This window comes from Octopus sinensis, linkage group LG6 (assembly GCF_006345805.1).
Source record: "Octopus sinensis linkage group LG6, ASM634580v1, whole genome shotgun sequence".
Classification (NCBI taxonomy): Eukaryota; Metazoa; Mollusca; class Cephalopoda; order Octopoda; family Octopodidae; genus Octopus; species Octopus sinensis.
The window spans coordinates 86402124-86416217 of record NC_043002.1 but is presented as its reverse complement, the minus strand read 5'-3'; the positions used below and the strand labels follow the sequence as shown (position 1 = coordinate 86416217).

The following is a 14094-nucleotide window of genomic DNA, read 5'->3' as shown; positions in this document are numbered from 1 at the left end:
TGATTCCTATAAACAATGATTTTGCGAGATTCATCAGTCCAGCTTTAACTGAGGAGACACACAATAAGATTGAAACACTGCTTGTGTCCTGAAGTCCCTTATACTGTTGAACTGGTGAATCATGTATTTTATGAGCACACATTACCTGATGAGTGGTGTTCTCCAGTTGCAAAAAAAAAAACAGTAATCAGATATTTACATTTAAATCTGCCAGAATGTATTAAAAATGGCTGGGTACATTAGAGAACTCAGCTTCATTCTAACAAAGTCCACTTCCCCTCATCACTCTGCAACAACAGTAACAGATGTAGGTTATACAGAGGATATTTCTCTTTTTTCAGACACCATCTCGAATACCTTTTTTTTTTTTACATAACATTGAAATGTGGAAGAAGATTTTTCTTTGTTTGCCAATGTTTTAAAAATTAGCTGCATCAGTTCTATTCAGGAGGATTCAATAAGCATAATCACATAAACATCTTTAAAAATCTGTAGACTCCTTTGTATAAAATCACATTCAGAGAAAAGGGCATAAAAATTCATCTCACGAAAACTTAAGCTGTTTTTGATAACCTCTGTCTTCTAAAAGTCATCTTTACCTGATGATATTAAGAGCTTTTTTCTGTGTTACTGTGGAATCAGTGCTTTTGTATGGGCCCCCTTTTGTTACCAACCTGGCTGAAACCGGCTCTGGCTCTGAGTACAAATCTCTTGTTTTCATAAGTTTTGAATTAAAATCTTCCACCAAACCTTAGTCACAATTTATGTTCCTAACACTAGCTGAATGATAACTAAGTTATTTTACTAAATTCTTTATTATATTTAAAGTAATTGAAAGAAACACAGAGCATCTCAAAATAAATACAGTAACAAAAGGGTTAAATAGACACTCACCAAACACCATGAGGCAAAGCTTGACAGTACTTACACATGCATGTTGCAGATTGTTATAAATACTTTGTTGAAAAATACCCACCTCAAATAAAGGATGTAAGGTAGTTCTCTAGCAATCAATGATGTCTTTACATAGAGGCACTTGCATTTTGTAGGACATTGCAGGGTAGCTAAGCAAGAATTAATCAGTAATACGCTCATATGAAACACACCAACATGTGTACAGATGAATTGGCTGTTCAGTACAAAGCTTCATAAATCATATCTGTATAGACAAGTGATGTTGCCCTGCTAATTTCCAAATATTATGTGAGATCAAGATGGGAGTGTGATCAAGTCAAGCAAATCTGAGCAAACTTGACCAGTTGTTGTTTTGTTATCAGCAGTGGTGGCAGCAACAATGACAATGATGACACTGGTGATTTTAAAACAAAGTGCTTGAATTATTTAGAAAAGGAAGAAAGCAGTTAACTTACCGGAGTTGTTTTTCTTCCTCATATTTTTGGCCATACTTCTCAATTTGTTGGTTGAGATGAGCAACAGTTAAGCTGAAAACATGTATATAACATAACATAACATAACATAATATAATATAATATAATATAATGTAATATAATATAATATAATGTAATATAATATAATATGATATAATATAATGTAATATAATATAATATAATGTAATATACAATAATATACAATAATATACAATATTATATTATATAATATAATGTAATGTAATATAATAAAATATAATATGATATAATATAATATAATATAATATAATATAATATAATATAATATATATTTTGAGCAAGACACTTTACTTCACATTGCTCCAGTCCACTCAGCTGGCAAAAATGAGTAGTACCTGTATTTCAAAGGGCTAACCTTGTCACACTCAGTGTCATGTTGAATCTCCCTGAGAACTATATTAAGGGTACATGTATTTGTGGATTTCTTTGCCACATGCATGTTAATTTCACAGGCAGGCTGTTCTGTAGATCAGATCAACTGGAATCCTTGCCATCGTAACTGACAAAGTGCCAGTTAAATACATACACACATACTTACATATATGTATATATATATATACACATATATATATACATACATACATACATACTTACATATATGTATATACATATATATATATATACACATATATATATACATACATACATATATGCATATACATATATATATACACATATATATATACATACATACATATATGTATATACATATATATATACACATATATATACATACATACATATATATATATATATGTATATATATATATATGTATATATATATATATTATATATATATATATATATATATATATATATATATAAGCATACAGATAGATAAATGAATAGATATATATATATAGATGTATGTGCTGGGACATGGAAATGCTCAGGCTGAAGTCTGAGGATGCAATAAGCCCACTAGGAATGAGGGACTCTTGGTCTTTATCAAGGCATCCCTCTAGGAAAAGGCTAATTCATATATAAAATGTGCTGCTCTAGTGAGCTGCATATTTTGCACTTTGCCTGTCTCTGAGCTTCTTGTAGGTGTTAGTGAGAGTCATTGTGGTGTTGTGCAAGCCTAACTCAACTTATAAAACCTTGCTGACACTGTCAGCGATGATCATGGTTTTATAAGTTAGTGTACATGTGCGACAGAGTGCTAGTGCATTGAGAGAAAAGTTAGGCATAAGAGGGATTTGATGCAGTGTGCAAGAAAGAAGAAGACTGCACTGGTTTAGTCATGTGGCATAGATGAATGAAGATAGTTGTATAATGAAGAGCTAATCATTTAAAGTGGAAGGAAGTTGTAGAAGAGGGAGACTCAGGAAGATATCGGATGAAGAATTGAAGGCTGATCTCAAAACACTGAGCCTTATGAAGAAGATGACGAAGGACCAAGATATAAATGACACTGTAGCAATATTGCTTTCCTCACTGTTTGAGAAAAATATTAGGAATGATTTTGTTTGAGATTACAACCATCTTTGGCTAGTTTAACCCTAATGTGTCCACTGATCTGATTGGTTAGCATCTAGCGCGGTCTGTCTCTTTATTCATTTCACGCCACTGTGTAAACTGACCAATCATGACTTGCAGATGGGATCTTTCAATTGTGCCATATTCACTCTTTAACCCTTTAGTGTTCGCATTATTCTACCAAAATTAATCTTTTTTCATCCACATTGCCTTGAACTAATCAGGCATTATCTTGTAGCTTTGAGATTTTGATGAGGTAGCTGTTAATTTTTAAAACGATATTGTAGGGTTAGTGTGAGAGACCAGATCTGGCCAGTTTGAACATAAAACAGGCAGAATACTTTTGGCTGGATATGGCCGGTTTAAATGCTAAAGGGTTAAATAAGCTGGTATTTTCACAATTCATCGTCTTTTGGCTCAAGACTTTCTAAGGTCTTGTCGGAGACCACACAGAGCTTACTCAACCATGTTCCAGTTCGAACAACAGACAACAGCCAGCCAACCATACTATGAAGACACTATTGTATACCAGCGACAGACAGAACGTCATTACCAACGTCTTCTCCATCTCCGAAGATTTCAACTTGTACACAACAAAACAAATACACAGATTCAACTCATGCTATTTGTGTGAAACTATCACCACAGAAAAACAGTTGCAGTATATATATCTGAAAGAACAATATATACCAAGAGAAACCTGTACAACAAGTGATTCAACTAGTCTCCACTTCGAGACCCAAATCTTGTTATAGAACTTATTATCGTGTACCACATGAACTGGTAACTAACTCTATAATAACTCCATATGCTGAGACTTCTCTTATGCTCTGTATTTCTGTTGTCTTCGTATGCACCTTTATCTGTACCTTCTGGCGAACACACGAACACACAGACACAAATACTATACACATGCATTCATACCACCACACTACGTTAGTAATCACAACTCACTTAGTACACTGTGAATAAAATTTATTTTCTCTCTCAAACAGTAGAATGGCTTGGCGTCCTTCATTCATTTCCTTTGGCACTGTATAATATATTCATGTATTATGGCTTTCTCTTATTAATTTGTTATGGATACGGCCGTGTGGCATACAAGAGGAGACCTTGTCACCAACCTCCTTACGGTACAGTCACCTCCTAATGTACGGTCGTATATAAATAATACCTACAACACATTGCTGTACTCATGACAACCTGCCCACCACAACAGTACAGAAAATTGATATCTTGAAACCACCTTGGTAATGCTTGCCCATGAAGGGCACTGGTGCTGGTGTCATGTAAAAAGCATCGACACTAATACCTTGAAAAAAGCACTGGTGCTAGTGCCACATAAAAACCACTGGTGCCATGTAAAAAGCACTGGTGATGGTGCCACATAAAAAGTAATGAGGATGGTGCCACATAAAAAGTAGTGGTGATAGTGCCACATTAAAAGCACCAGTGCTGGTGTCATGTAAAAAGTAACCCAGTACACTCTGTAAAATGTTTGACATAAAGAAAGACATTCAGCTCTAGAAACCAAGTCAAAATAGACTATAGAACCTCTTGTGGCTCCTGGCCTTGCCAGCTCCTGTCAAACCATCCAACCCATGCCAGCATGGAAAACAGACAGACATCAAATGATGATGATGATGACGATGTGTATGTATATATATATATATATATATATATCCTTGTTTTTTCTGTGTCCCTTTCTGTAGAAGAGCGTAGGCTCGAAACGTAAAAGACTTTTTCTATTCCTGAGCATTATACCAATACATCTGTAAACTTTTGCTTTTTTCTGTAAACTCTCTTTGTTTTTTGCCATTTTCTGTAAACTCTCCCATTTACTTCCTCCCCAAAATCCACAAACCCAACAACCCTGGCCGCCCCATCGTCTCCGCCTGTAACTGCCCCACGGAGCTCATCTCTAAATACCTCGACCGTGTCCTTGCCCCCCTAGTGGCATCTCTTCCCTCCCACATCCACGATACCAACCATGCTCTCCGGCTTTTCAACTCTTTCTCCTTTCCTCCCGGCTCCTCCAAAATCCTTTTTACTATGGACATCCAAAGCCTCTATACTGTTATCCCTCACCACGAAGGACTGCAGGCCCTTCGACACTTTCTTGACCTCCGCTCTAACCCTGTACCTGACACCTCCACACTCATTCGTCTGGCCGAACTTGTCCTTACTCTGAACTGCTTCTCGTTCGCGGGCGAGTTCTACCATCAGGTCTCGGGAGTGGCCATGGGAATGCGAATGGGCCCCAACTATGCGAACCTGTTCGTTGGCTATGTTGAGGCCCAAATATTCTCTAATTTCACTGGTCCCACTCCTGAACTATATGGTCGTTACATTGACGACATTATCGGTGCCACCTCACTCTGCCGCGAACATCTAGATTCCTTCCTCTCTTTCGTCCAATCTTTCCATCCAGCCCTCCACTTCACTTCCACTATCTCCAACACCTCTGTCTCCTTCCTCGACATTTCGGTTAGCATTCTTCACTCCACTCTTACCACCTCCATTCACTACAAACACACAGACTCACACTCATACCTCAACTTCTCTTCCTCCCACCCAGAACAGCTTTCCATCCACTATTCCCAATTCCTCCGTCTACGTAGGCTCTGTAGTGACGACCATGACTTTGAGACTCAGTCTCAACGTATGGCTCACCACTTCACCCTACGTGGATACCCCTCACACCACTATCCACACCGCCCTTGCCAGAGCACGGTCCGTGGACCGTGTATCTGCTCTCTCTCTCCCCGAACCCGCCCTGTAGTCTCCCGCCTCCCTTTTCCCCTCACTTACCACCCCACGACCCTACGTTTCCAACGCACCATTCTTCAAGCTTTCCGTCATCTCCAATCCGACCCGTCCACTTCACACCTCTTCCCTAACCGACCCCTCCCCTCTTTCAAACGAGCCCACAACCTTCGAGACCTTTTGGTCCAGAGCTCCTTCCCTGACCCTACCTACCTCCCAACCCGGCTCGTTCCCCTGCTCCCGCCCACGTTGCCGCACTTGCCCTTACCTCTCCAACACCACCCGCCTCACTAGCACCCCCATCGACCCTATCCCATCATCCACTCCTTCACCTGCACCTCTAGCAATATTATCTATTGCATCTCTTGCTCTCTCTGCAATTCCTTGTACATCGGACAAACGGGACGCCGCTTGGCTGACCGGTTCGCGGAACACCTTCGTGACATCCACCTTGCGAACGACACACCGGTCTCACGCCATTTCCGCTCCACCGGTCACTCCTTGCAACACCTATCTGTGTTCGGTTTGTCCTTACACAGAGGCCATCCGGATTCCCGTTTGCGCCGTGAACAGGAATTAATCTTCTCTCTTCGCTCTTATACGCCATTTGGTCTCAACTCTCCCCCCCTCCTCTCTAACCCCCTCTCCCCCATCCTCACCCTTCCTTTCCCTCCCGACCCCTACTTCTTCAGTCCTTCATCCTTTCACCCCTACTCCCCTTCCCTTCTTCCCTCTTTCTTCCTCCCTCCTCCTCCCTCTTCCCCTTCCCTCTGCTCCCTCCCTCTCCCCTCTCTCCCCTCTCTCCTTCCTCCCCTCTTCTCCCCCCCTCCTCCTCTCCCTTCCTCCCCTCTCTTCTCCCCCTCCCCCCTCTTCTCCTCCTCCTCCCCCCTTTACCTCCCTCTATATCCCTACTTCTCCCCTCTACATACTCTCTACTAATACACCTACATACACCACCCTATACATACACATCATACTACGATTATGCCATACAACACAACACACAACACATAATACATACTAATACGTACTATACTACTATACTAATACATACACCACCCCATACATACGCACATCCAGACCAATCCTATCACTAATACTCTCTCATACACACACACACACACACACACACACCCTTATACATACTAATACATACACCAACCCTATACATACACACGTCCAGACCCCTCCTACGCACTATTAGCTGGTCCTTCAACCCTATTATCAACCCTATTATCAACCTATTATCTCCCCTTATTTCGCTCTCGCGCGTCTCATGTTTGATCTTTGACCTCTGGCCGAAATCAGATCGCCATGTTGATTCGTTAGCTACTGCACGCATTTTTTTTTCTCTCCTTCTTTCTGTGTTTTTTTTCTCTCTGTGTATCTTTCTGTTGAAGAGCGTAGGCTCGAAACGTTAAAGACTTGTTTTATTTATATTTCCTGAGCGCCATACTAATACAATTGTTCGTTAGTTTTCCACCTGCCTTCGTCTTTTGTCTATTTTCATAAAGCTTCCCGTTATATATATATACATACATACATACACATGTATGTATAATTTTAGTATATCAAAACTAAAAGAAATATACATTTATGGCAAGATACATGACATTTGGTGTCTAAGATAGATCATCTTCACACCAACTGGTGAATTTGATGCAATTAATCTTCAGAGGTTAATTGGAAAAGACGTAACAATTAATAATCCAGACAGTAAAGTTATTTTTAATATATAAATAAAACAGATAGCATATAAAAAAAATGAAGAAATACAACCATCAGTTTATTGATACACTAGCTCATAAAAAGTTACCATTAATTGAAAAGAAGGAAAAAGAAAAGAAATGCATTAAAAATATAGCAAGAATCAAATATTTCTTGAGAAAGATCATAATGACATTTTGACTAACAGAATAATACAAAATAATAATAAAGGTTTGAAGCAACTAAAATAATTTTTATAAGCTTTTTTCCCCCTCTAAAAGATTATTCTTCTGGTTGCTGTTAAAGAAAACAATTAATTGTTCACACAAACATAGAAAATGCAAAATTGATAATGATCACAAAATATCTGTCTGTTTGTCTATCTAAATACAGGGTGGGAGAGAGAGGATGGACGTTTTTGAAATGGTTATTACTCAGCCCCAGTGGGAGGGACATATGTGTAAAAGGTACCATTCGATCTGCAGTGTCTTACCATTTTTTTCTTTTCAGATGAAGCCATGGTGCTGTGGATGATAGAGCATTGCATGTTTGCTTACAACAGTTACATGAAGAATAACGAGTCTGTTACAGTGGTTCAGCATGAGCTTTGGTGCTACTTAATCATTCACCAAAATCTGAGAGAACTGCATGAAAGACCACTGCACAGCCCAAAAGGGATGGTCCGATGTGCTGTTGGAAAAGTTGCTGTCCCTTGGTCCGTACTTTTTTGACAACAATAATAAATATGCTGTTACTGTGAATTCCAAGCATTACATTGAGATGATAAACAACTTCTTTGTACCTGAATTATGATGAAAATGTAGGCCTATTTGATGCATGTCAAGATGGAGCAATGGCCCACACAGCCAGAGCATCAGTGAACGTTCTTCACCCTCTCTTCGGTGACCACCTCATTTCCATGTTTGCTGACATTCCTTGGGCCCCCTTGGTCCCCTGATTTGTCCATGTATAATTATTTCTTGTGGGGAAACCACAAGGCATGCATGTATGCACATAAGCCCCATATATTGGACAATTTAAAGGAAGCTATTCCTGTGGAAGTTGTCCAACTCAACAGAGCAATGCTGGAGAGAGTGGCGGCCAACTTCCAAGAATGCCTTCAGAAATGCATCAATGGAAACGGACACCAAATAATGGATGTTGTTCTTCACACTTGATTTTGATAAATGCTAATTCAATACTAGCACATTGATGCCAATAAAATTTATTTGCAGCTAAAATTAAGGATTTTGTGAAGTGATGGAGTCCTATATCTCCTTGTTTGTCTTTCTATAAGGGTAGTGCTTACTTGTTTTAATATCTAGTGTACTATCAAAGAAATTAACTATTGTTGTATAAAACAGAATAGTCCTTCCAACAGACTTGTATGCAATTTCCATCAATCTGCCAAATTCTAATTAAAAGGCTGTAGTCAACCCTGCAGCCATTATAGAAGACATATTTCCAAAGTTTGGAGTGAGCTTATTAATCACAAGATAAACTATAATATAATATTCATATAACTTCATTATGTGCAACAGAAGCAGTATTAGCTTAAAACAGCAATCTATGTATCATACTTAATGCAAATACATATCACAGAAACCCAAATTACTGCAATATTTGTCCTGAGATAATATCTTTTAAAGACATACTGTGTTAAAAAAAACACAAAAGTGGATCAGTAAATGATAAAAATCACCCAGCAGCAGTGGTTGTATTTCTAGATGTGCATTTCTGCCTCTTTCAGCTTCAACTGGAGCAAGTACCTACTGTCAGCTGCATGCAAAACAAAATCCATCATCACTTATTTAGAAAAACAGTGATTGTAAAATCACTGATGTTGCAGTTAACCAGCCAGCTGTATAAAAATTTATAATGTGTGACAGAAGCAGCATTAGTTTAAAATAGCAGTTTGTGTATTATATTTAATGCATATATCATATCATAGAAAACCAAATTACTACAGCATTCATCCTGATGTTTTATATGTTAACATATTTACTATATTATATGAATTAGTCTGATGATCATGTGATCAGTACTATGTAATTTGGTTTACTAGTTTAACCCTTTAGTATTTAAACCGGCCATATCCAGCCAAAATAGTTAATCTGTTTTATGTTCAAACTGACCAGATCCAGGCTCTCACACCTACCCTACAATGTTATTCTACATTAGGTAATTACACCATCAAGATCTTTAAGATATGAGATAATGCATGATTAATTCAAATTAATGGGAATCAATGGGCATTATGTTTGATTGAATAATCAGAACATCAAAGAGTTAATAAGAGAAAATATTGGTTTTCCTGATGAATAAGGCTTCTGGAGGTAAGTGAACTCTTGTATTACAGCTTTACTTGAATAAACACTTTAATGTGGGACCTCATTATTGGGCTTGCATTATTTCCAGATGGAAAATAAATATAATTTATGTGGATGAGGCATGAAAGGATAGGGGTAAGGTGATGTAATCTAATGTAATACTGATATTTATATAATCTTTTTTTCAGGTGGCCAAACAAAACTAAAGAGAAGATTTATCGACGCATCCCATCTGTTGATCTCTATTACTGTTGCTCAACATATGGTAGGGTTTGGTGGATGTGGCTCTCATTCTGAACAGTAGGCCATACCATATGCTATATATTGGAAAGTTCCACACCCTGTAGTTGAGTGGTTAAATACCATTCAGCAATGATGATGTTATTGGTAAAGGCCCGTGTGAAACTGAGGACTTGCCAAAGCTGAAGGTGGACAGAGACTCTTGGCCCAGCATGGTGAAATACATCTCATCCTTGTTATCATCATCATCATCATTACCATCATCTTTTAATGCCTGTCTTCTATGATGGCATGAGTTGGACAGTTTGACATGAGCTGGCAAGCCAGAGAGCCACAGTAGGTTCCACTGTCTGCTTTGGCATGGTTTCTAGGCTGGATGCTCTTCCTGACACTAACCACTTTACAGAATGTTCAGGGTAGTGGAGGCACATGACCTAGTGGTTAGAGCAGCGAACTCGCGGTCGAGGGGTCACGGGTTTGAATCTCAGATCGGGTGATGTGTGTGTTTATGAGCGAAACACCTAAGCTCCACGCGGCTCTGGCAGAAGATAATGGCGAACTTCTGCTGACTCTTTCGCCACAACTTTCTCTCACTCTTTCCTCCTGCATCTTGCAGCTCACCTGTAACAGACCGGCATCCTGTCCAGGTGGGGAACCTATACGCCAAGAAACCAGGAAACCAGCCCTTATGAGCCAGGCATGGCTTGAGGAGGAACAAAACAAAAAAAAAATGTTCAGGGTGCCTTTTATGTGGAACCAGCACTGGTGCTTTTTACCTGGCATCAGTACCAGTAGGGTCATCAAGCAACTTACAAGACAAAGATCTCTCGGCTAGGAGAGTGAGTAGTACTGAGGGTGGTGGTTTTGTGCCTGTTGAGAGGTTGGAGCATAATAGAAGAATAGAGATGTGTCTTACTGTAGGAGCAGAAAGGAGAGGAAGGAGAGATAAAGTTAGAGAGGGAAAATGATAAAGAGACAGACAGCATGAGAAAGAGAAACAGATGGTGTTGGAGATGCACTGGGGTGAGAAAAAGGAGTGTTGAGAAGAGAGGGTTTTGGGAAGAGGGAGTGTTGGGGAGATCAGTTGTGGAAAAGTTGCAACAGAAGACTGATTATGGGATGGGTGCATGTATGTGTGTGTGTGGGGGAGCATGGCTGTAAAGAACATGGCTGCATGTATGGCCACAAATTTACTTAGCTTGATGTCTTCTCAAGCACAGCAAATTTCAAGAAGTCTCAATTCCTTGTCATCTCCTTTGTGAGGCTCAACATCTGAAGATCATTTTTTACCACTTCATCTCAGTTGTGATTTTCCACCCTCCAAAGAGATGTAAGCAAGAGATAACTGCAATGTAAATTGAGCTCAAGTTTGTAAAATGATGACTCAAAAAATTCAGTATGAAGCACTTTTGTGAACATTAAACATTACATTCTTTTCTACTCTAAGCACAAGGCTCAAAATTTTGGGGGAGGGGCCCAGTTGATTAGATCAACCCCAGTACACAACTGGTAATTAATTTATCAACCCCGAAAAGATGAAAAGCAAAGTCGACCTTGGCAGAAATTGAACTCAGAATGTAAAGACAGATGAAATGCCACTAAGCATTTTGCTCGGTGTGCTGAAGTTTCTGAAGTTTCTTATAAACATTACATTCTGCAAGAAAAATAATTAAGATATTTAATAAACATACCTGTTGCTAATTTTGGCTCTTTGAATTGTTTCTGAAATTTCTCTGTTTGTTTTTTCAAGATTACGTAATGCTTCCTTTTGTGTTTTATATTCAGCTTCTTTAATTTTATGTCTAAAGAAAAATATCAATAGAAATTTTTTTAAAAAATATTAAGGACTAATGAAAGCTGAACCCATGAATTCCAATTAAGAATTAAACTGTGGCTTAATTGGTTCATTAAAACTAAATCATTTCATTAAAACAATAATGTGCCCAAGGAAAATTATAAATTTCCTGTTTACAATGCTATTCTAAATTTCAGGTTTAGTGTCAGCTCAATATGTCATCGTATTTTAAACTATACTTCCTCAGGCAAGTATTTCTTTTCTGTATCACCAGCTAAATGTATGTGAAGATACATGGCTTAGTGGTTAAGTTGATGGGTAATAGGTTCGATTCTTGGAGCATGTGATGCATTGTGTATTTGAGTGGCAGGGCACTTCATACCACATGGCTCCAGGTCATTCAGCTAAACTATGAATACTAGCAATGCAGATGCAGCTCTCTCTCTCTCTCCAGATGTCATCTTCAGAACATTCTATTGAGTCATGGGTAGGAGGACCAGAGGATGTCTGTGTCTGATCATGACTACATAGTCACCTAAAACAATAAGCAAAGAAATTATATATGTTGCAATGAGTGATGCTTTAGCCTACTGATACACACATACACATAGATGAACTTTTCTAAACTTTGGTACTTTCTGCTTTCTCCTATTGCCGTTTCTCTCACTAAACCTTTTCTATTTTCTCCCTGTTTATTTTCTGTGTTCCTTTCTGTCGAAGAGCATAGGCTCGAAACATAAAAGACTTTCTCACTTCCCAAGCGTTAAACTAATACATCTGTTTGTTGTTTACACACCCATCTTCATCTTTTGTTTTTTTGTAAATTCTCACTGTATATGTATATGTGTGTGTGTGGATATATATATATATATATATATATATATATATATGCAGACACAGATGTATGTATTTATGTGTGCATGTATGTATGTATGTATGTATGTATCTTTTATCTTTTACTTGTTTCAGTCACTTGATTGTGGCCATGCTGGGGCACTGCTACGAACGGTCTTAGTCAAGCAAATCGACCCCAAGGCCTATTTTTTAAAGCCTTCTGCTTATTCTATTGGTCTCTTTTGCTGAACTATTAAGTTATAGGGACATAAACGCACCAACACTGGTTGTCAAGCAGTGGTGAGGGACAAACACAGACACTAAGACACACACACACATACATATGACAGGCTTCTTTCAGTTTCCGTCTATCCAATTCACCCACAAGGTTTTGGTCAACCCAAGGCTATTGTAGAAGACATTTGCCCAAGGTGCCATGCTGTGGGACTGTACCCACAACCATGTGGTTGGGAAGCAAGCATCTTACCACACAGCCATGCCTGCACCTAAAATTAAATCCGCCAACATACACACACACACACACATATATATACCACCATCATTATTACCATATTGTTTAATGTCTGTTTTCCATTCTAACATGGGATGGACATACACACACACACACACACACATATATATTTCTTTATCATCAGTGACCTCCACTACTCTGCATCCCTCTACCCCCACACACTTTACATTATCTCCTTACTTCTCATCTATCTAAAGTTTTATTAAGCTTTCCTCTCCATCTCCTCACTTTATGCACTTTTATTACCTTCTCCTCCTTGACTCACTCCTATTTTCCTTTACCTCCTCCACACCATCAAATAAAGATTCATCAATGACCACATCTCCACTTAGATTTGCCTCCCCATCTCTGACCATCTGTCACTCTTCTTTAACAATTTTGCAAGCATATCAATCCAGCCATCTTCGATTCTCTGTCCTAATTCGCTTTATTGTACCTTGCAAGTATGTAGGTATGTGTTGATAGCTAATCTCCACCATCTCTTCTTCCCTTCCACCTGGGATAGCCATAAGACTCCTCTATAGCGTGACACCTGTTCCTGTCCATCTCAACACCTGGCAAAGAGCTACTTCCGGCAATACTGTAATCTCACTCAGTCAAAGGAGCTTGTATTGGAAGTTATTTGATACACCCCACAAGAGTTGGTGCTATGACAAAAGCACCCCAGTACACTCTGTAAAGTGGATGGCAGTGGGAAGGACATCAGGCTGTAGAAGCCATGCCAAAGCAGACATTGGAGCTCATTGCAGTCCTCAAGATTATTGGATCTTGTCAAACCATCCAACCCATGTCACAATGGAAGACTGGAAGATAGGTTTTACATGATGATGATGATGATGATGATGATAATGATACATATATTTACAACACACACACAATAATAGCTGCAATGAATAATGAAAGATAAAGTACTAAATAGGGTGAAGTAGAGACTACCAGACAAAATGTTGTTTTTTTTTCACATAAAGGAACTGCAAGCAGCTG

The 14094-nt window shown here is 38.8% G+C and overlaps 1 protein-coding gene across 2 annotated transcripts in view; it reads right to left on the bottom strand.

Moving 5' to 3' along the window:
- The window catches only part of LOC115213287 (uveal autoantigen with coiled-coil domains and ankyrin repeats-like), a 135265-nt gene that overhangs the window by 34553 nt on the left and 86618 nt on the right, over nucleotides 1–14094 (bottom strand). For both annotated transcript variants that reach the window (XR_004999754.1, XM_036504124.1), the window contains exons 14-15: nucleotides 11641–11751; nucleotides 1371–1442 (exon numbers count right to left, since the gene is read on the bottom strand). Coding sequence is in view for 1 of the 2 variants with exons in the window: in XM_036504124.1 (XP_036360017.1) it covers nucleotides 1371–1442; nucleotides 11641–11751 (183 nt within the window). In the remaining variant the exon portion in view is untranslated. The remainder of the gene's footprint in view (nucleotides 1–1370; nucleotides 1443–11640; nucleotides 11752–14094) is intronic.